General features: G+C 43.0%; 1 protein-coding gene across 2 annotated transcripts in view; it reads left to right on the forward strand.

Moving 5' to 3' along the window:
• Nucleotides 1-7,753: 7,753 nt before the first annotated feature.
• The window catches only part of IBTK (inhibitor of Bruton tyrosine kinase), a 132,958-nt gene continuing 116,787 nt past the window's right edge, over nucleotides 7,754-23,924 (forward strand). Inside the window, exons 1-3 of one of the 2 annotated variants that reach the window (XM_077487330.1) lie at nucleotides 7,754-7,919; nucleotides 16,008-16,710; nucleotides 21,202-21,298. In XM_077487330.1, coding sequence (XP_077343456.1) covers nucleotides 16,390-16,710; nucleotides 21,202-21,298 — 418 coding nt within the window. In that variant the 5' untranslated portion in view covers nucleotides 7,754-7,919; nucleotides 16,008-16,389. The remainder of the gene's footprint in view (nucleotides 7,920-16,007; nucleotides 16,711-21,201; nucleotides 21,299-23,924) is intronic. The other variant, XM_077487331.1, reaches the window with a different exon arrangement.

Below are 23,924 nucleotides of genomic sequence, written 5' to 3' on the forward strand. Positions count from 1 at the left end.
AGGGAGTCTTAGGACTCCTGGCCAATCAGGTCTCAGGACCTACTTCCTGTTTTGCTGGGAGAAGAAGCAACTGCCTTGGCTCTTCCCTCAGCAAGTTGGAGTGAGGAGCAGCAGCCCTGCAGGTTTGTTTACCGCCCCCCAAATATTGAGCACCAGCGCCACTGTCCAAATGCTTGATCTACATGGGTATAAATGGGAAATGGGTTTTCCAGTTTTCAAGGAAAAATACTATAAATGGAAAACAATTAAAAGTTTATTCAAGCAATGTTGAATTAATGTCTTGTTTTTTTCTGGGGATGGCAATGTAATACTTGGAGGGTTGGCTCTGCATACCTGTTGCTTGCCAATATTTAAAGAGGGTGTCTACTATGTTTGCCATTGCCAGGGAATTGGCAAGCCACTGGTGTTAGAACATGGTGTTTAAAAACAAATTAATCTGAAACATACTGTATTTGATTTTAATTAGGTTGAAGTGCTGCTCGACAAGTGCCTGCAGGTCAATTGGTGCAATTATTCTAAAAACAAACATGCAAAAAGGTCCCAGGGTACTGCTAGTAACACTTCAGAAATGTCACTCCATGCCTGAGAAATTGTACTTCATGGCTGTGATGCTTGAATAAAATGGTCACCCATCAGTACTGTCTGGAACTTTTGTGTACTGGTAAATGTAACAGTGGCTGACAATAATGAATATATAAGCAAAGGACCACAAAACTGTAAGTAACACAAGTAGATTATAAAAAATCAAAAACTGCTATAGAATTAAAAAAAGTAGCTGTGTTATAATGTAGCACTGGTCACATATACATTTGTATTGTTGCAACAACATTATAATGATGGAGAATACTAGATGTTGATTAATTATTGTCACAAAAAAAAAAACATAAAAAAAGAAACAAGAGCATTGTCATGCTCCAGTGATCTTGTAAGCCACGGCGATTAAGATGCTGGCTTTTTGTTAGACATCAGCTATGCTTTGAATCTGTGTTTTATGGCTATATATTCATATTTTAAATATTCAGCAAATATTTTGGAAGTCTGTTTGCACAGACCAGACACACAATCTCCACAGTGGTGAACAAATCATTCCTAGCTTTTCCATAACTTTTCATGGTTTTCTAGTCAAGTTTTACTGTAGGTGAATGGATCTGCTGACCACATGAATGTACCATGCAGTGGCATTGCTAGGGGGTGACGCACGCAGACGAGCAGAGAAGACATCCTGCCCTGCATCAACGCTCTTCCACCCTAACAGCCAGGCCTCTTCCATGTTGGAGGTGTGGCGGGGAACAGTGAGATGACATCATCTCTCACTGCCCGCTCCGCATCACTGCCCTGCTGACTTAACTCAGAACCGACAGCTGCACCTGCCTCTGTGCTACAGGGGCCAGTGCTGACAACCTGCCAGCAATGCAGTGACAATGCACATTTGGTGGCACTGGCTGGCATGGCAAGTGACAATCCGTAAATAGTGGCAGGTGACACGGCAAGTGATCATGCACATCTGGTGGAAGGCGACGTGGCAAGTGACGATACGCATCTGGTGCCAGGCGATGTGACAGGTGACAATCCGCAAATGGTGGCAGGTGACATGGCAAGTGACAATTCACATCAGGTGGCAGGCGATGGTGGAAAGTGACAATCCACATCTGGTGCCAGGCAACAGTGGTATGTGACAATCCACATCTAGTGGCAGCTGACAATGGCAAGTGACTCCACATTTGGTGCCAGGCGACGGTGGCAAGTGACAAGCTGCACCTGGTGGCAGGAGATGTGGCAAGTGACACGCCAAAGGCTCCTGCTGGTTCTGCATTATGGTGAGTTGAACCATTTCATTATATATTACATTGTAACAATAGAAATAATGCACTTCAGTCACCCTGACACCATATCAACCATGGTGCCAAGATGATTGAAGCGCCAACACCAGCCATTGCCTGCAAAAAATTGCTTACCACCCACGTGCCCTCCCCCTCGGGCCTTTAAAAAGGTTGGTGACTGCTGCTATGGGTTCTAGCCCCAGATCTCTTACAGACCTAGTAATGCCCCTGGTACCATGTATGTGATGGCTGGATGATGCATAGAGACTAGTGGTTTAAATAAAGTGGGAATGGGTGCACACATTTCATTGTAGCATATTCAGCTTCTAGGAGGGTACCACCAACAGGCTTAAGGCCTTTTTCTGCCAGTGTGGGCCCTCTCTCACCACTTTTGGGTGAAACTCTGCTTTAAGACCATCAAGCAAAATACATAATCAAATAAATAATGATCATACAGTATACAGACACACTGTACAAATACACACTATACAATAGCACTTTTCATCTTTAAATCAGCCGGATTGGGGGAGATCTCAGAAAACTTCCTTCAGAAGCAGAGTAGTTCTCACACACAAAAAACAATCTAACAACATGAGACAGGAGCCACCCCTCCTCCTGCCCACTAAGACAAGCCACCGACATGACTATATGTTGGTCACACCATACCAGCTTATGCCCCGTACACACGTACACACGATCGGACAAGACAAAAACGTGGAATTTTGTTTGAAGGTTGTTGGCTCTAAATTGTTTTGCATACACACAGTCACACAAATGTTGGCCAACAATTACGAATGTAGTGACGTACAAGATGTACGGCAAGCCAATAAAAAGGAATTTCAATAGTCATGTGATATCTCTTTTACGAACGCTAGTTTTACAAGCGCTTCCGAATCGTCCTTGCTTCCGAACATGCATGTTTGTGCATGTGGACTTGTGTACACACGATCGGAAAGTCCAACAACAAAGTTTTGTTGGTGGAAAATTTCAGAACCTGCTAACCAACATTTGTTGGTGGAAAGTCTGACAACAAATGTTCGATGGAGCATACACATGGTTGGACTTTCAGCCAACAAGCTCACATCCAGCATTTCCCATCGGAAAGTCTGATCATGTGTTCGTGGCATTAGTCTTACCTTCTGCTAGGCTGAAGTCTGTCCTCCACTGCAGGCTGTGTCCACTCCTCCTCCTCCTGGCATCTCCTGTGACAAAGTCAAATAAGGCGTGCTGGGGAAGGGTACAAATAGCAGCACTTAAGCTGGATACACACTATACAATTTTCTATAGATTTTTTTCCTTCAGATTTACCAAAACCATATAATATGAGGTCAAACCTTGATGTCCTGTACACACGATCAGATTTTCTGACAACAAAACTGTGGATTTGTCTTGCATACATGCGGTCACACAAATGCTGTCGGAAATTACGAAGGTCAAGAACGTGGTGACATGCAACACGTACAATGAGGCAAGGAAACAGAAGTTCAATAGCCTTCTGCATGATTCAGAGCATGCGTGAACTTTTGTGCGACGGACTCGTGTACACACGATCGGACTTTCCAACAACAAAACTTGAAAATTTGAGGACCTGCTCTCAAACATTTGTTGGCGGAAATTCCAACAGCAAATGTTCCATGGAGCATACACACAGTCAGACTTTCCGACTACAAGCTCACAGCGAACATTTTCCTTTGGAAATTCCAATTGTGTGTACGTGACATAAGAGTTTCAATTTGTATGCAATCAGGCAGGCCCCTTCACTACATGGTTTTGGTAAATCTGAAAGAAATCAGACAACAAAAGTTGGATAGTGTGTATGGGGTCTTAAGCCTCGTACACACGATGGGATTTTCAGCAGGGAATTGTGAGATGACAGACTGTTTGCCTAAAATCCGATCGTTAGTACGTTCCATCAGACAATTGTTGCCCAACTTTCCGCCAACAAATGTTGGATGGCGGGCTAGTAAATTTTCGGTGGGCAACAGTCTGTTGTCAGATTTTCCTATCGTCTGTACACAAGTCCATCACACAAAAGTCCAAAGTACAAACACGCATGCTCGGAATCAATGCTCACCAAACATGGCATTAGCAGAAGGTGCCCAAAGGGTGGCACTCAAGTCCTGAAATTCAATAGCACGTCACTATGTTTGTGTTTGTTGGCAGACAATTGTGTGCTGTTAGTATGCAAGACAAAATCCATGAACACGCCCTTCGGACAAAAATCTGATGCTTTGTCTGCCGAAAATCCGATCATGTGTATGAGGCTTTAGAGTCAGAAAGATCATCTGAGACTCTTGGCCTCAACTCGGCCGGTTTCGGCCGGGAACTGGGCATGCGCAGTTCTGATGTAAGAGCGTCACTGGTTGAGAGCATGTATTTTTACTGGCAGGCTTTTCTCTTTACTGCCTCCTTACTGTAAAAATACAGATGGTTGGCAACTAGGGTTTAGGTTTGGAATAATGCGTTCGGGTTTCAGATAACATAAAACCCGGATACATTATTCAGACCAGACTATGGCTTCCCAGCAGGGTTGCTGGCTGCCGTTGTGTAAGCCGAGAGTGTCTGTTATACTCTCTTTCACACTACCCAAAGCCAGCACTAACAATTACCCCTCCACACAGATGGGAGAGGAGAAAGGGCTTGATCTGCTCCTTTTCCTCCGACCCCACAACTCTGTGTCTGCCCACACTCCAGTAGCCTCAGCAACATCTGGATAAGGGATACTGACTGCCAAGGGGTGAGTGAGCTTACCATCCATCCCTGTCTGTGACTGAAGTCTCTCCCCTTCTCTCTCCTGCCTCTGAGTGAGTACAATCAGGGTTCCCAGAGCACCCCTTACATCAGAGTTCCCCTTTACACTAGAGGCCACAGTATACCCCTTTACATGAGAGTCCTCTGCGTACATCAGAATTCTCAGTGTTCCCCCTTAAATCAGGGTTCCCAGAGCATCCCTTATGTTAAAGTCCCCAGAGTTCTCCCTCACAGAGTCTGCAAAGCCCGCCCTTACAGTGAAAGGGAACTCTGAGTTCAGATGTAAAAGGGGAACTCTGTGGATTCTGATGTAAAGGGGGACTCTTGTGATTAACTTAATTTGATTAGAAATATTATTTAATTGCAAAATATATGTATAGTTCATACTATAAAAAAAAAGATTGCTGTGCGCCACTAAAGGTTTGGGTTTGACTTGAAGAAAAGATGGAAACTCTGTTGGCAACACTGACCCTGTTTACTTTCCAGGTTCACGGGCTGCAGCAGCTTGAATGGCCAAGCCAGATGACACATGCACACGGAAGTCTCGGTCGCAGCACTCAGCTCTGAAGGAACAGCACGCCAGTGATGTCACAAGCTGCTGCTCGCTAGAATATCTTCTAAATGGTGCAGCTTTATTAGAAGCTTAACTGTAGGTAAAAAATAAAAAATAAAATAGTTTGCAACCACGTTAACCACTTAAGGACTGGAAGATTTTCCCCTTTAATGACCAGGCCATTATTTCTGCGATATGGCACTGCATTACTTTAACTGACAATTGCGCGGTCGTGCAACGGTATACCCATAAAAAGTTGAGGTACTTGTTTTCCCACAAATAGAGCTTTTTTTGGTGGTATTTGATCACCTCTGTGGTTTTAATTTTTTGCACTTCAAAGAAAAAAAAGACAGACAATGTTGAAAAAAACACAATATTTTTTACTTTTTGCTATAATAAATATCCCCCCCCAAAAAAAAGTCTTCATCAGTTTAGGCCAATATATATTCTATTACATATTTTTTGGTAAAAAAAATCACAATGAGCGTATATTGCTTGGTTTACGCAAAAGTTATAGCGTCTACAAACTGTGGGATAGATTTATGGCATTTCTATTATTATTATTATTATTTATTTTTTTACTAGTAATGGCGGTGATCCATGATTTTTATCAGGACTGCGACATTGCAACGGACAGATTGGGCACTTTTGTTACTTTTTTGGGATCAGTCACATTTATACAGCGATCAGAGATAAAAATAGCCTCTGATCACTGTATAAATGTCACTGGTAGGGAAGGGGGAAACATTAGGGGTGATCAAGGGGTTAAATGTGTTCCCTAGGGAGGTGTTTCCAAATGTGGGGGGAGTGTACTAACTGGGAGTACACTGAGAGATCGCTGTTCCTGATTACTAGGAACGGCAGATCTCTCTCTACTTCCTTGACAGACTGAGGATCTGTCTGTTTACATTGACAGGTCCCCGTTCTGGCTTTCTGAGGAGTGTGCATCGGCTCCGGCGCCACACTGCAGGCGCGCTCCCCATAGCTCTTAAAGAGTCCACCGTACAGCTATGGCGATTCGTACAGGAGAGCCAACCTGAAGTCGTATAACAATGGTGGCTGGTCGACAACTAGTTAAAGTAGAACTATAGGCAAAGATTTTATTTTATTTTTTTATATTGGATAGAGTCAAGCCCCATACACACGATCAGAAATTCTGCCAGCAAAAATCAAAAAGTGAGCTTTTGGTCAGAAATTCCGACCGTGTGTATGCTCCATCTGAACTTTCCTGGTGGAATTCCAGCCAGCAAAAGATTGAGAGCAGGTTCTCTATTTTTCGTTTGGAAATTGTTCCGATCGGAAACTCTGATTGTCTGTACAAATTCCAACGTAGAGAATTCCTACGCATGCTTGGTAACAATTCGACGCATGGTCGGAAGCATTGAACTTCATTTTCTCGGCTCGTTGTAGTGTTATATGTCACTGCGTTCATGGTGGTCGAAAGTTCTGACCGTGTGTATGCAAGCCAAGCTTGAGCGGAATTCCGTTGGAAAAACCATTGAGATTTCCCTTCACTTCCTGCCCCATGGCCAAAACAGGAAGGGAGAGAAAATCTATGCAAATTAAGAGAATCTCTTGGGGCCTCCCAGGTCACCAGAACTTGTGTTCCAATTGGAATATTTTCCTTCTATTACTTTTCTAGAACCCAAAATTTAGGAATTTATTTCACTTTCAACAATAATGGTAAGCAGGACAAATAGGCTGAAACTCCTTAACGGGGACGCAGAAATCAATAAAAACTGTCAAGCTAATCCCTCTCAGCTCTATCCAAAATGAAAGAAAATGTTTTGCTTTTATTTATACTTTAAGTTTAAAAACCCTCTCTCTCACTCTCCTGGGAGTTTGCCAGGAAGGGAAGGGGGGATGAGTCATAAGAGGGCCAACGAGAGCTGCAGAGCTGGATGCGTGCCTCTGTGTGTCTGTGTAAATCCAGGAAGTGAACAGGCAGCAGCTTCAGCTGCCCACAGTTAAATGGATGCAGCCAAACTCAGTGGAGGGAGATTTCTGCAGCATATTTGGCAAGTACAGAACCACAGCATATATAAAATAATATATAAAGTGGTTGGAGGGAAGCTTGAGAATGGCAAAGATGTTTTTATTACAAATGATGTGAGCAGAATGCAGTTCCTCTTTAATGTGAATTGTGTTTTTAGGTTTACAAAGTATCAGTAGAAATGAACAGGGTCTAGTTGTAGGTGAAAGAAATCTATATACAGTTTATTGTACACTTTACTTACTACCTATGCTGCTGTAATCACGGTTCGCCGCTAGATGGCGTCTCGATATTACTGACAACACTAACATTCTAATTCCGTTCTACAGTAATTCAGAATTCTGGTATACGAGCGCCACCTATAGGACATGGAAACACGCGCGCAACCTTTGATAGAGAAGTTCGCTTATGATACAGTACGACCAAGTAAAGCCCCGCCTCTCCTCCACGTCACCCACCAGGAAGGCGTGCTGTGCGTTCTTACGCTTGGAAAGTAGCCAGCGATTGCAGGAAGCAAAAAGCTCAAGTTTGACGTCGCTTCTTACCAATCATAAAAGAGGGCTGTGACGTTCTTTAGCCAATAGGAAGGGGTTTGTCATTCCTCGGCTCTACTATTGGTGGGGGACTTTTTGTATTGCACGCTCCGGCTCGGTGAACTTCTCCCACCAATAGGGTTGTGTGTTATTCCCAGTGAGTTGTCCATGCCGAGGCAGCCAGCTGGTGGTGGGTCGTTGTCATGAAGATTGTAATGTGTGTAGTGTCCCTGTGTGTCCCCAGCTCTTCTGTCTTCAACTAGCGACCGGTGAGAGCCCGTCTACCTTCTCCAATACACAGCCCGGCCATTATTAGTACACGTATACTGACAGCTGTCACATCACAGGGCGGATAGGGCTGTGCTGGAGCCCTCATATTTCCCCGTAGGAGGTGTATGATGACTGCTGTCACTGCACAGGCATAGGAAGGGAGGACAAGGGCCACGAAGATCAGCTTATCTCTTGTACAAGGATCACCATACATGATGCAATCAGACTACTGTGTCTTTAAACAATCATATTCAATCCATATGTAATCAAGCAGGGCCCTTGTTATACATAGTGGTTGGTAGACCTAAAAGTGGCTATATGTGTGTGTATAATATATATAATTTTTTATATCAGATCTATGTGATTATTATTATTATACAGGATTTATATAGCGCCAACAGTTTGCACAGCGTTTACAATATGAGGGCAGACAGTACAGTTACAATACAATTCAATACAGGAGGAATCAGACTGCCCTGCTGATTAGAGCTTACAATCTAGCAGGGAGGGTCAAGAGATACACAAGGTAATAACTGTGGGGGGTGATCTGATGGACAAAATTAAATTACAGTTGTTAGGTGGGGGCCGTATAGGCTTTTCTGAAGAGAAGGGTTTTCAGATATCATCTAAATGCAAGCAGAGTAGGAGATAGTTGGACAGTTTGGGGTAGGGAGTTGTAGAGGATGGGAGAGGCTCTGGAAAAGGCGAGTATGAGAGGAGGTGATGAGGGAACTAGAGAGCAGGAGGTCTTGGGAGAAAGGAAGGGAACGAGTAGGTTGGTGTTTTGAGACTAGGTGATGTAGCTGGGGGCCGAGTTGTGTATAGCTTTGTAAGTTGTTATTAGAATTTTGAATTTAATTAGTTGGGTGAGTGGAAGCCAGATGAGAGATTGACGGAGAGGGGTAGCAGACATGGAGCGGTTGGTAAGGTGGATGAGCCTGGCAGCAGCATTCATGATGGACTGAAGGGGGGATAGCCTATGTAAAGGTAATCCGGTGAGAAGAGAGCTGCAGTAGTTGAGGCGGGAGATGACCAGGGAGTGAACTAGGAGCTTTGTAATGTCATTGGTTAGGAAGGGGCTTATTTTGGATATGTTGTGGAGGTTGAGACCGGAAGATTTGGACAGTGTTTGATGTGGGGCCTAAAGGATAGCTCAGAGTCCAGGGTTACACCTATAACCTTGGCATGAGGGGATGGGCTGATAGTAGTGCTATTGATTTTGACAGAAGGATCAGGGGCAGAGGCACGTGGGGGGGAAATCATGAGCTCAGTTTTGGATAGATTGAGTTGAGGAAGTGGTGCAACATCCAGACTGATATATCTGATAGTAAATTGATGATATGTAAGGAGAATGAAGGAGTGAGCTTAGGGGTAGAGAGATAGATTTGGGTGTCGTCAGCATAGAGATGGTATTGGAAGCCATGGGAGGCTATTATCTGACCCGGGGAGGAGGTGTAGATGGAGAATAGGAGAGGTCCAAGAACAGAACCTTGGGGGACCCCAACAGGGAAAGGGAGAGGAGGCAGTAGAGTTGTGACACTAAAGGTGCGGTTAGATAAATAGGATGAGAACCAGCAAAGAGTACAGTCATGGAGACCAAAGGCGTGGAGTTTTTTTTTTTTTAAGAGGAGGGGGTGGTCCACTGTGTCAAAGGCAGCAGAGAGGCCTAAGAGTAGGAGTATGGAATAGAGTCCATTGGATTTAGCTGTTAGCGGATTGTTTGTAAGTTTAAAGGTGGGATTCCACCAAAAAAAAAAAATATTAAAAGCCAGCAGCTATAAATACTACAGCTGCTGACTTTTAATAAATGGACACTCACCTGTCCCGGGGTCCAGCGATGCCGAGGCCGATCGATCGCTTGGCCCTCGGCTGCTGCCGCCACCATTCTAGGTGAGGGAATCAGGAAGTGAAGCGAATCAGCTTCACTTCCCGGTTCCCTACTGCGCATGCACGAGCCGCGCAGCGCAATAGGAATTCTCCACGCTGTCTCTGAGACCCGTGTGTGTCCCAGCAAACAGCGCGGCAGGACAGGAAATGGCGTAGACTCCCACGGCAGTCTATGCCCGGAAGTGGGTGTAAATACCTGTCTTTGACAGGTATCTCCACCCCCCTCCCCCCTGAAAGGTGCCAATTGTGACACCGGAGGGTTCTGATCAGCGGAGGTTCCACTTTAGGGTGGAACCCCGCTTTAAGGAGAGCAGTTTTCCGCGGAGTGTTGAGGGCGGAATCCAGACTGAAAGGCATCAAAAAGGTTATTCTTGGCCAGGGGATCACTCAGTTGGTTGTAGACCAGACATTCAAGGAGTTTGGATAAAAAAAGGGGAACAAGGAGATGGGGCGTAGGTTGTTAAGATTGGTGGGGACTAGTGAGGGCTTTTTAAGAATGGGGGTGACAAATGCATGTTTTAGAGAGTTTGGGAAGCTCCCTGAAGAGAGGGAGAGATTGAAGATGTGAGTTAGGGAGTGTAGAATAGAGCCAGAGGGTGAAGGTAGCAATTGTGAGGGAACAGGGTCCAGGGGGCAGGTGGTAAGGATGTTAGAGAAAAGTTTAGCAACATCGTCTATAGTGGCGGAGTTGAATGAGGGAAGTAATGATTGTACCTGTTTACATGGGGTGTTAGGTGGAGAAGGCTGAACAGTGGAGACCTCCTCGCAAATTGCATCAATCTTATGTTAGAAGTGATTGGCGATCTCCTGGGCAGTGAGTTAGTGGGTGGAGGCAGTGGAGGACGAGAGCAGATTTATAGTGGTTGAAATCTTTCTGAGACTTAGTCTTATGCCACAGGCACTCAAGTGCGGGGCTATGTTTTTTTAGACTTCTAGTGGCATCTGTTTGCCAAGGTTGTAGGGGACGTGGCCCGATTCTATGTGTAGTGAGGGGGGCTAGTGTGTCCAAGGAGGCAAAAAATGAAGCGCTGTAGACAGAAGTGGCTAAGTTGGGGCAGGACAGAAGTGAGATTTTGTCATAGAAGTGATCAGTAGCAGAGTAGAAAAGAGAAGGGTTGAGGAGGTGAAAGTTTCTACAGATAACTGTTAGGCAGTTGGAGGGAGAGAGAAACTAATAAGGTGGTAGTCAGAGAGAGTTAGGATAGTTGGAGAGGTTGCATGGAGTGCATAGGTGTGAGAAAACAAGGTCAAGGGTGTTTTTTATATCATGAAAGCTAATGTTACGCCGAGTAAATTGATACCCAACATGTCACGCTTCAAATTTGTACCCACTCGTGGAATGGCGACAAACTTTGACACTTAAAAATCTCCATAGGCGAAGTTTAAAAATTTCTACAGGTTACAGTTTACGGTTTTGAGTTACGGAGGAGGTCTTTTGCTAAAATGATTGCTCTCGCTCTAACGATCGCGGCGATACCTCACATGTGGTTTAAATACCATTTACATAGGCGCTTGCTTCTGTGCATGAGCACGGCAGGATAGGGCGCTTAATGTATACTTTTTCTTATTTATTTTACTTTTTATTTTTACATTGTCCCTTTCAAAAAAAAAAATTTGGATCACGTTTATTCCTATTGCAAGGAATGTAAACATCCCTTGTAATAGAAAACAAGCATGACAGGACCTCTTTAATGTGAGATTTGGGGTCAGAAAGGCCTCAGATCTCACATTTACACTTACATTTTTTTTTTCCCCTTTTAAGCCCGAGAAGTGACGTTTGATCGGCGGTGGATCCACTGCAGAGACCACTTTTATTTGAAAGCAGACCGCCTGCTTTTTTTAAAAATACCAGGGTTATAGCAGGTGGTTAAAGTGGATGTAAACCCAAATGTTTTTTTTTTATAATGAAGACTTCTACCTGGTACAGTAGAGGATGTCTAGTCATCTGTGCCCAGTCTTGTTACAAAGAGTTAATCCAGCTCTGAGCAATTTATTCTCATATTTTTTTCAGTAAGATAAAAACCAACACACAGATAAATGTGTGTAGCCACTTTTCCCACTGCTGTGACTGGCATTTAATTTCCTTATCTCATGCACAAGCATGGGAGAGAACGAGTCTCCACGATTTAGATACAGACCGCCCAGACTCCCTTCCCTCCACCTATGACAGAGCGCAGAGCTCTGCTCAAACGCTATGCCTGTGTTCTATTGAATAATGCCTACCGCACTCTACAGCGCTTGCAATAAGATATTGCATCCGACAATCACTGTGCGAATGCACGTTACTTCTGAGACATTTACCGACAGGAGCGCGCTCTGCTTCTCTTCCCAGGCACGAGGTTTGTCCTTTCACCTGGCCAAGGGGAGTGTAGAGGTGGGAGGGGAGTCTAGTGACGTCACGACTCCACCGGAGCACCGGAAAATAGACCTACCCATCGATTCCGGAGTTTTGCAGGGCTCCAACTGCAGAAGGGGGTGACATTTCAAAGGTGGGGACACACGCAGGAGGCACGTATATACTTATAAACTAATAGTATGCCATTGGTTTATAATGAATAACAGTGGGTTTACATCTACTTTAAAAGAGATGCAGACTATAATGTGTTCCTTTTGGAAGAGGTCGATCAGAATAGAATTCAATCATTTATCAAAGCATGTATGGCCATTATAAAGGAGGTGGTAGTGTGTGGTATGCTTTATTTGATCACTCAGAGGGGAATTTACTAAGGCTCCATTCTCATTGGTATATTGGGATCTCAAGCACAATTGCATTGATTCTGCCCACAATCTCAGATCGCACTGCAATTGCAAAATGCTTGTTTGGGTGCCATTATGTTTCAATGACACCTAAACACTGTGCAGTTTTGCTGTTATTATTGTGGTAAACCACAATGCGCAAGGATTGTCATCCAAAAGAAGCTCTTGGCCTTTTTGGGGCGATAAGCTTCAAGCATTGCATTGTGCTGTGTGATTTATCGTGCCAAAAACACACCGCGTTTTAGGTGCAATTGAAAATGAATGCCACCCAAACATGCATTGTACAATTTCATATTGCGGGCAGAATCGCAGCATTTCTGCCCGAGATCCAAAAAGGCCAAAAGTAAATGACAGCATCTGGAACAGTTGTGCACAACAGCCAATCTGCTTCTAGCTTTCATTTTCAAAGCTTAAAGGGGTTGTAAAGGCAGTAGGTTTTTATCTTACTAGAGCTGCATGATTCTAGCTAAAATAAGAATCACAATTTTTTTTGCTTAGATTGAAGATCACAATTCTCGCAGCGTTGCATCCTCTTTCACATTATACCAAAAAATTGTGCTAACTTTACTGTTTTACAAAAAAAATTAATTGAAGTGTATTTTTTCCCCAAAAATTGCGTTTGAAAGACAACTGCGCAAATACAGTGTGAGATAAAATATTTCAACAACCCCAATTTTATTTTCTGGGTCTCTACTAAAAAAAATATATAATGTTTGCGGGTCCTAAGTAGTTTTCTAGCAGAATATAACTTGTAAGCAACAAGTGTCAGAAAAAGGTTTAGACTTCAAGTGGTTAAACTGACCTCATTCAGTATAGGTTCACAATTGTGAACCTGAATAAGCTAAAGTGGTGCTTTTCAAAATATTGACTTTTCATGTGCTCTTCCATCTATAGTGCTGGTGCTCTTTATGGTGCCCCTTTTGGAATTACACTCCCCAAATCTCCTCACCCCCACACATGGTTATTGCACGTTTACAGTATATTCCACTGTGTAGCACTCTATGGATCCTCAATTCTGATATGATCTTCTGTGTTTCTCAAATATGGAAGAAGAATGGGCCCATAGCATAATACCGCTTTAAAAAACGTTATTGTATCAAAAGAAACAGTGGAGATATACTCACATTTACACTGTGTGTGACAAGCAAGTTCAAATATACAATAGCTGGGATGATACATGATACACATCCCTGACCGGAAGTGACTCAAAGACACTCAGTAACTTCGTCCTACACGTGTCGTCATTGAAGACGTCATCAATTATGAAATGCGTAGGGCTGAGGAACAAATGATCTTATCAGAATTAACTACATTGAGAATCCATAGAGTGCTGCACAGTGGCATGTACTGTGAACGTGCAATACCCCTATATGGGGTGAGGAAATTCTGTGAGTGCAATTCCAAAAGGGGCACCATGAAGAGCACCAGCACTATAGACGGAAGAGTACTTGAAAAGTCATTATTTTGAAGAGCACCAGTCACTTTATTTGGGAATATATATTTAATATATATATATTATCATATATTTTTTTTTTTTTGCAACAAACTTTCTAATATACTGTTTAAAGGACTGCAACTACATAGATGTACTGCACTATTTTGATTGATGTATATCTAATGCAGGTGTTTTAACACATAGTATTTGAAGCATCTGTCACTTTAAGGTTTTATTTAAAAGTTGCAGCACACAAGAAAAACAAACACTCATTACTTCAGATATTTGGTAATCATTTTTAGCTTTGTATATCATTTATTCTCTATTTATGATGTCAGTTGTTAACATCAGTCACCTTAGATCACTCCAGTCCTTATAATACATCCAAGTTTATTCTAAATCACATTGCAAGGCACAGATCTTATATGAACAGCACCACACCTACATCTCTCCCAATTAACTCTTGATATACTAAATGACTGAATTAGCAACTAAGGTGAACCTGTAATCCCTTTAAATACTGTGAAGGAAATTCAAGTAAGTGGTGTTCTTAGCAGATCATTGGCTGATTGAAGTGAACAAAACTGTCAGGTTCCTTGGTTTTAAAGTACAGTTTTAATTTGATTAACTGCTTCAGATCCACGCTATAGCTGAATGATGGCTACAACGCGGACCTGCTTTGCTAGGAGTATGTCTATTGATGTCCTCCTGTGCCCGAGCGGCCTGCGCTCCCTGTGATCAGTGAGTCTATTAGACTCGCTGGATCACAGATCGGAGTAAGGGGTCTATCCCGACCCCTTACCACGTGATCAACTGTCAGCCAATGACAGCTGATCATGTGATGTCAACAGAGCCGGTAATTGACTGTCAGCGCGAGGAGAAAAAAAAAAAGCAGATCACCGGTGGCTGTGAGAGGGACATCGGTCCCGATCACAGCGAGCTGCTGCCAAATCCTCAGTGCCCCCTGCCAGTGCCACTTAGCAATAGGCAACAGTGCCACCTGTCAGTGCCTCAACAACAGTGCTGCACATAAGTGCCATCTTATCAGTGGCCACCAGTGCCGCCTTATCTGTGCCAATCAGTACTGCCTTATCTGTGCCTATCAGTGCCCACCAGTGCCGCCTCATCAGCACATATCAATGAAGAAGAAAAATTACCTGTTTACAAAATTTTATAACAAACTATTAACCACTTGCCGACCGGGCCATAGCCGAAAGACGGCTACAGCACGGTCGTGTTTTTCTGGGTGGGCGTCCATGGACATCCTCCCAGAATCTTGCTCTCGCGTGCCCCCCCCCCCCCCCCCGGGCACGCTCCCGCAAACATCTGTGACCGCCGGGTCCGAAAGACCTGGTAGCAGCCGTTTACCATGTGATCGCTTCATCAAATGCGATCACTTGTAAACAAACCGCCATCATGTCATAACGCCGGTTCCTCCCTACCCTCTCTGTATCGATCGGTACAGGGAGAGGGGGAGAGATGGCAGCAGCGCTGTGGGCTGGATTGTGGTGCCCACAGCGCTACTCTGTGCAATACTCTGCAACACTGCAATACTCACCAATACTCTGCAATAAATTTTAACAGAAACAAATAATTTTTTTTTTTAAACTAAATTATTAGTCTTTTTGATAGCGCAAAAAATAAAAAGTCCAGCGGTGATTAAATTCCACCAAAAGAAAGCTCTATTTGTGTGAAAAAAAGACAACAATTTCATACAATTTCATATAGGTACAGTGTATAGTTATTGTCAGTCAAAGTGTGAGAGCACTGAAAGCTGAAAATTGGTCTGGTTAGGAAGGTTTAAGTGCCCAGTGGTCAAGTGGTTAAACGTGATTTTTTTTTCCCCCAAAATTTTCAATTTTTTTTGTTTGTTTATGGGTGTTGTAAATTGGAAGAAAAAAAAGGATTTTGTTTTTACCTGCTTTTTCCTTCAGTACATTATTAAAGCTGCTTAACATTTTTCATTGTTTTTGTTTATTATTAATCTATATTATTTTGTCTCTTTTAGGGCCCCTTTGCAATCATGGAATTTTAAGAAGAAGAAACGTCTTCAGAGCGGGGGGGAACTCCCCTCCCTCTGGCCCAACTGCCTCTCTTTTGTATTGGACTCATGGCAGGAACTTAAAAACAGAAAAATATAGAGCACAAATATATTTTTGTATAGTTGTTAAACAGCATTGGCTGGTTTACATTTGTATAAATATTTATTATATATAATATAGTGCCAAAGGAGTTATGATGCTCTCGAATGAAGGAAATGGTGTTTTATTTTGACACTCGCAAATGAAGAAGTTTTGTTTTTTTGTTGTGTGGCTGATGTGTACTTTTGGAATTTGCAAATTAGCAATTATTTTCAGTAGTTTTTATTTTGACATTTTTTCCCCCCAAAAATGGAGTTGGCATGGCCAGAATGTACGACACGGTGCCGCTCTCTGCAGCATGCTTTGGACGTGATCTCGGTAGTGACCCGAGGAAGTGGGAAACAAATTAAGGCTTTCCTTTGCTTTTACTGCTGCAATGCCACTACGTTAAGGGATGAATATGGGCGCAACGCTCTTCACATTGCCGCATCATGTGGAAAGAAAGAAGCAGTGGATTGGTTGGTGTCAAAAGGGGTAGACTTGTCGGTCAAAGACAAAGAATCTGGGTGGACAGCATTGCACAGAAGTATCTTTTATGGGCACATCGATTGTGCATTGTCCCTCTTAAAGGTAATGTATTTTTAAAAAAAAACTTTAAATAAGTGATCTAAAGATTATTGGCCATCGTCTCTTGCTTTTTATTTGAAGGACATTTGTAAATTCAGTATTAAATACAGTATGTAATTATTAATACGATAAAGCAGAGGTCTCCAAACATTTTAAAGAAAGGGCCAGTTTACTGTCCTTTAGACTTTAGGGTGCCAGACTATGCCCAGTGGGAGTAAACAATGCCTGATCTTTTGGTATTTGGGTAGAAATATTTGGTGTCAGTGGGAGAAAAAGTACCCCTTTTTTATTGTCAGTGGCAGGAATTATGCCCCATCATTGGTGTCAGTGGAAGAAGTGTTGCCCCATCATTGGTGTCAGTGGAAGAAGTGTTGCCCCATTGTAGGTGTCTGTGGCAGGAATTATGCCCCATCATTAGATCCAGTGGAAGAAATAGTGCCCCATCATTGGTGTCAGTGAAAGAAATAGTGCCCCATTTTTGGTGTCTGAGGCAGAAATTATGCCCCATCATTGGCGTCAGTGGAAGAAATAGTGCCCCATCATTGGTGTCAGTGGAAGAAATAGTGCCCCATCATTGGTGTCAGTGGAAGAAATAGTGCCCCATCATTGGTGTCAGTAGGAGGAATAGTGCCCCATTGTTAGTGTCAGGAATTATGACCCAATGTTGGTGTCAGTGGCAGGAATGCCTCAGGGCCGGATAAGGACAAGCAAAGGGGCCCAGTTTGGAGACCACTGCTGTAAATCATACATAGTTACATAGTAGGTGAGGTTGAAAAAAGACACAAGTCCATCAAGTCCAACCTGTGTGTGTGATTATATGTCAGTATTACATTGTATATCCCTGTATGTTGTGGTCGTTCAGGTGCTTATCTAATTGTTTTTTGAAACTATCGATGCCCCCCTGCTGAGACCACTGCCTGTGGAAGGGAAGGGAATTCCACATCCTTGCTGTTCTTACAGTAAAGAACCCTCTACATAGTTTAAGGTTAAATCTCTTTTTTTTTCTAATTTTAATGAGTGGCCAAGAGTCTTGGTAAACTCCCTTCCGCGAAAAAGTTTTATCTCTATTGTGGGGTCTCCAGTATGGTATCTGTATATTGAAATCATATCCCCTCTCAAGCGTCTCTTCTCCAGAGAGAATAAGTTCAGTGCTCGCAACCTTTCCTCATAACTAATATCCTCCAGACCCTTTATTAGCTTTGTTGCCCTTCTTTGTACTCGCTCCATTTCTAGTACATCCTTCCTGAGGACTGGTGCCCAGAACTGGACAGCATACTCTAGGTGCGGCCGGACCAGAGTCTTGTAAAGTGGGAGAATTGTTTTATCTCTGGGGGAGTCGATCCCCTTTTTAATGCATGCCAATATTCTGTTTGCTTTGTTAGCAGCAGCTGGGCATTGCATATCATCTACTAGGACCCCCCAGGTCCTTTTCCATCCTAGATTCTCCCAGAGGTTCTCTCCCCAGTGTATAGATTGCATTCATATTTTTGCCACCCAAATGCATTATTTTAAAGTATTCTACATTAAACCCCATTTGCCATGTAGTTGCCCACCCCATTAATTTGTTCAGATCTTTTTGCAAGGTTTACACATCCTACAGAGAAGTTATTGCCCTGCTTAAGTTAGTATTGTCCTCAAATACAGAGATTAAACTGTTTACCCCATCCTCCAGGTCGTTTATGAACAAATCAAATAGGATTGGTCCCAGCACAGAACCCTGGGGGACCCCACTTTCTACCCCTGACCATTCCAAGTACTCCCCATTTATCACCACCCTCTGAACTCGCCATTGTAGCCAGTTTTCAATCCATGTACTCACCCTATGGTCCATGCCAACGGACCTTATTTTGTACAGTAAATGGTTATGGGGAACTGTGTCATAACATGACTACATACAGTAGACTGTATTTGTTCATGAGCTGACAACGTTTACTGCAGGGTGAGAACTCTTGCTTGTAGTGGCCAAACTGCTCTACAGGTGAGGCTACACAAGTATACTGAACTCTTTGTATATAGGGTAGAGCTGAAAGTGTTTCTGCATAAGTAAAGGAAGCAGCCATGTGTTCAAGGGTACCCTGTCATGAGAGATTAACCACTTCCCAACTGGCGCCCGCCGATGTACGTCGGCAGAATGGCACGGGCAGGCATATTGGCGTACAGGTACGTCCAATCTTAAATGCTGCCCTGCCATCCCCGTGAGTCCGGTCGCGGGTCCCGCAGACTAGAATGCCACGGGCATACCCGCGAACGTCTCACGGGGCGGCTGAACTGGGAGATGTCGTCGTAAACAGCATCTCCCCGTTCTGCCTAGCAACAAGTGACGCTGATCTCTGCTCCATGTGATTGGAGCAGAGATCAGTGTTCACTAAAAGAAAGCCCAGCCCCCAACAGTTAGTAACACGCCCCTAAGAAAACATAACCCCTACACTGCCACCCATCGGTTAACCCCTTCACTGCCAGCGTCATTTACACAGGAATCACTGCATTTGTATAGCAGTGATTGCTGTATAAATGACAATGGTCCCAAAAATGTGTCAAAAATGTCTGATGTGTCCGCCATAATGTCGCAGTCACAATAAACATCGCTGATCGCCGCCATTACTAGTAAAAAAAAAAAATTATTTATAAAAATGCCATAAAACTATCCCCTATTTTGTAAGCGCTATAACTTTTGTGCAAACCAATCAAACGCTTATTGCGATTTTTTTTTTTGATTTTGTTTTTGATTTTTGTAGAAGAATACGTATCGGCCTAAACAGAGGAAAAAAATTGTTTTTTTTATATATTTTTGGGGGATATTTATTATAACAAAAAGTAAAAAATGAGTTTTTTTTTTTCAAAATTGTCGCTCTATTTTTGTTTATAGCGCAAAAAAATAAAAACCGCAGGGGTGATCGAATACCACCAAAAGAATCTCTATTTGTGGAAAAAAAGGACGTCAATTTTGTTTGGAAGCCACGTCGCACAACCGCGCAATTGTCAGTTAAAGCGACGCAGTGCCGAATCGCTAAAAGTGGTCTGGTCTTAAGCCAGCAAAATGGTCCGGTCTGTAAGTGGTTAAGGAGGCTCCCATAATAAATGTTCCTTTAGAGTATGTTAGTTCCTGGCCGGGTTCACACTGACATACTGCAGTTTGGCTGCAGCGTGGGGGTATCTACAATTTTCGTGCGTTTTTAGCAGCGATCCTATAGACTTTCAATTAGGTTTTGCATTTTTGACTGTGTACCCAATACTGTTTACATGGTGTTAGTTATTTTACAAGTACACATATTTATAATGATATATACCGTAATTGCCTTTCAACATTACTGTTTGTGTTATTAGGTTGGCCCTCATGTAAGAAATTGACTAAATGAAGACCTTTAGGCATTGCTAGCATTCAGTCAGATTCTCCAGAAACAGGAATTGAGTAGTGTAAAGCCGGGTAGACACGGTCAGATTATCGGACAAATTTTCGTCCATTTTTTTGTCTCATAGCCGAAGTAAAGTGGTTACTAACCATACAAAAATTCTCGTACAACAGAATTAAACGTCAGAAGTGATTTAATGTGTTGAATTATTTTTTATGTGTTCTTTCGTTTCTGAGCATGCAAAGTCTTGCTCTTACAATTTTTTTTCGACCGAAAACTGTACTAATTAAACGAAAATCGGACGTTGTGTTCACATCCGACAAAAAATGTAGAGCCTGCACATCCAGTTTTTGTCATCCGAAATTTCGTAATCGGCTGACGAAAACACCATACTAACGATCAGAAAATTGGCAAATCGTTAATCGGACGAAATTTTACGTCCGATTTTCTGATCGTGTCTACGGGCCTTTAAAGGATATGGCTATCACAGATAACATGTGTTTTAGACACTCTCTTACTTGGGGCCTATTATATTTTTAGGAAACTTGATCTATTACCTCATTCAAGGGGCAATTCGATACATACCTCATACAGAGGTGTTCATTCATCCCCATGCAGGCAGTCCAATTCATGTCTGTTGGGACACAGTGACTGCATAGACACAGCTGCTGCTCCCAATATGATTTTCATGTTGGCTTGGGTGCATCTTCCCGAACCCACCATTGATGCATTCAGGGCCGTGCATCCGCACAGATGACATATTGGAAACAGTGACTGTATCTGTACAGTTGCTGTGTCCCAATAGACAGCTATGGGAATGCATAGAACACCTGTGCATCCCCATGCTGGTAAAACATGACCCTGCACAGGGTACGGATCGAAACGCTCTATGTGAACAAAGCCTAACTCCAAACTTTTCAAACTTGGATCAGTTGATGCTCCAGTACAGCATTGGAGGCTGTTGTCCTCTAATCCAGGGAGAAGTGCTGCTTTTTTTCCATGAGATTTGGTCAGTGACTTCTAACTGCTCTGGATTGGAGCCTTATTTCATCCAGGTAACATGTGGGGCTAACAGGTTTTAGTGTACTTTGGTAAATAACATGCTGTGAATTGTCACTTCATCTGTTGTTTTGTGTACTTCCAGCATGGCAGTAATCCGCACGTCCAGGATAAAGATGGATTTTCTGCCTTGGATCTTGTAATGAAAGACCGTCCTTCCTTTGTCATTTTTCAGAACAGCGGTAAGGGTATCATTTTTTTCTTCCTCCGAGACTTGTCAGCAATCTCATTTATTTCTCTTGTCAGTGTTATGGTAACTTAAGTTCTCTTACTGTATAATGTGCATGATAGTGTCAGGTGTTATATATCACACGTTGGAAAGAAAGTATCAAAACTATACATATATCTACTCTGTTTTCTGTATTTGTCTTTGTTTCTTTACTTCCCAACCCACAGTACATATGCTCTGCTTAAAGGGGTTGTAAAGTAAATTTTTTTCTTTTTTTTTTTAAATAACAAACATGTTATACTTCCACTGTGCAGCTCATTTTGCACAGAGTGGCCCCGAACCTGGTCTTCTGGAGTCCCTCGGCGGCTGGCTCGGCTTCCACCTGCAAGTACTTCTCACATTCATGCGAGCTACCTCGCATGCTGAGAAGCACTTGCAGGCGCGCCCCCGTGATACAGCCGGAGGCTATAGCTGTTCGCTGTATCACTCGGCCCCGCCCCAGGCGCGCCGCATCATTGGATGTGATTGACAGCCACGCGAACCAATGGCTGCGCTGCTTCCAATCCATCCACTCTAGCCAATCAGTGGCCAGGCTGAGCGTTGAAGAGGACGTCGGGGGCGAGCGCGGGACTTTCGAGGGGTCGGGTAAGTAAAATGGGGGCGCTGGGGGGGCTGGCACTGTCAGATGTTTTTTCACCTTAATGCATAGAATGCATTAAGGTGAAAAAATATTTATCTTTACAACCCCTTTGATGCCTGTTAAGTTTTTTTGTTTGTTTTTTTTTTTAAACCCAGAACTGGGGGCTGAAACAGCCCAGAAACAGGAAATTTTGCTTTTGCTTTTGTTTTCTGACAAGAGGACCTACCGCAATTGTACACACAGGCCAAATGTCAACCAGTTTCTACTGCACCAGCTGATTTTGCTTGATATTTGGTATGAGTGTACGGGGCTTAAAGGATACATTTACCTTTTCGTAACATGTTGCATATGGTGTAAAATGTCATGAATGCACCGGGAATCTTCTCTCTGCGTCTGCTGTCACAATTCAAAAAAGACGATCATCTACCCACCCATTGTCAACAAAATAACCACCTTCAGATGTTTGCAGCAGCACAGCTTTGTCAAAATACACCTCCACTGCCTGCTGATTAGAGAGAGAAAGAACAGCATCACACCATTAAAGTCATCCTTCTGGTCATTCTGCTTTTCTTTCCATTTAGCATGTTCATGGTACATATGCAGATAGAAAAATCTGACTGGCTCCCAGTACTCACTCTTTCTTACAGACTGAGTGCTTTTTGCATTGGAAATGACAGGAGGAGGCTGGGTACTAGGGTAGCATGTAAAGGAAATACTGCTTGCCTGTCTGTTATGCTCACTAACTTGCTTCAATCATTCACACTAGTGTGATTTCAAATGCAAACTTGAGTCACACAGAATATTATGACAATGGAAATCACATTGTTTTCAACGGTGCCTGTTCACATCAATGAAGTGCAATTTTTGGAAAAGGGTCCTGTGGTACTTTGGTGCGATTCCAACATGATTCTGCCCCCTAGAATATACAAACCACATCCAAGCAACAACACGCAATCCTAATGAAAGTTGGATCAAAATCTGATTGCAGCCATGTGAATCTAGCCTTCCTCAGAGTTTTGAAGCAAGAAAGTCAATAGGAACGTGAGACAACAATCAATTGCAGAATGCAATCCCCATGACTTTCTTAATAAAGCTTTCCAGGAGGCCAGCAATGGCAGCTGCCATATTTCTCTAATGAAAGTTTTCTTTTTGAAAACAAATATAATTGTAATGACTGTAAAAATGTGTTAAAGCCTAACTCCAGGTTAGATTGCACTTTAGTTTTAACTATTTCTTGCACAGGAACAGGTGCACTTGCTGTCAGCGTTTTATAAATTGAACAGTATACTGCGCTGTTCAGTTACTACGGGATGTAGACTTCCCATCCAAAACTGAGTCAGGCTGAGGACAGCTCAGCAATTTAGAGAGAATTTTGTAATTTTTGGAATGAATACAAGTCTTTCTCTGATTTGGCTGCTCCTCCTCCACCTCAGATTCAGAAAATACAAAACTTCCTCTGAATGGCCGAGAAATGCTCAGCCTGACTCAATTGCTTTCTTATTTCGGGAGTGGGGACGGAAGTCTCTCCATCCCACTGCTGTATACTGTAAGTAGCTGATGATACATTCAGGTTATACTGCACTGACAGAGTGCACCTGTTAGTAAAGGAAAAATGAAAGGTTCACTTGGCTGTGTGTGTATGTATATACACTGAGCAAAATTATTAACACAACACTTTTGTGTTTGTCCCTATTTATAATGAGCTGAACTCAAGGATCTATGACTTTTTCTATGTACACAAAAGGCCTATTTCTCTTAAATATTCACTAATCTGTCTAAATCTGTGTTAGGCCCCTTTCACACGTGCGGACCGTATGTCCGTATTTCATCCATCCGTTTTCAGATGAAATACGGACATACATGCATCCCTATGGGATAGCGGCTGTCTCTGTTCTGGTCCGATTCTGCAGACGGAGGAAAATCCTATTTTTCTATCCGCCTGCAGAGCGGATCGGATGAACACGGACAGACGGTCCGTGCTCATCCGGTTTCCCCATAG

This window comes from Lithobates pipiens, unplaced genomic scaffold, assembly GCF_037356315.1.
Source record: "Lithobates pipiens isolate NorthernLeopardFrog02 unplaced genomic scaffold, aLitPip1_a1.2 Scaffold_18, whole genome shotgun sequence".
NCBI classification, from domain to species: Eukaryota; Metazoa; Chordata; class Amphibia; order Anura; family Ranidae; genus Lithobates; species Lithobates pipiens.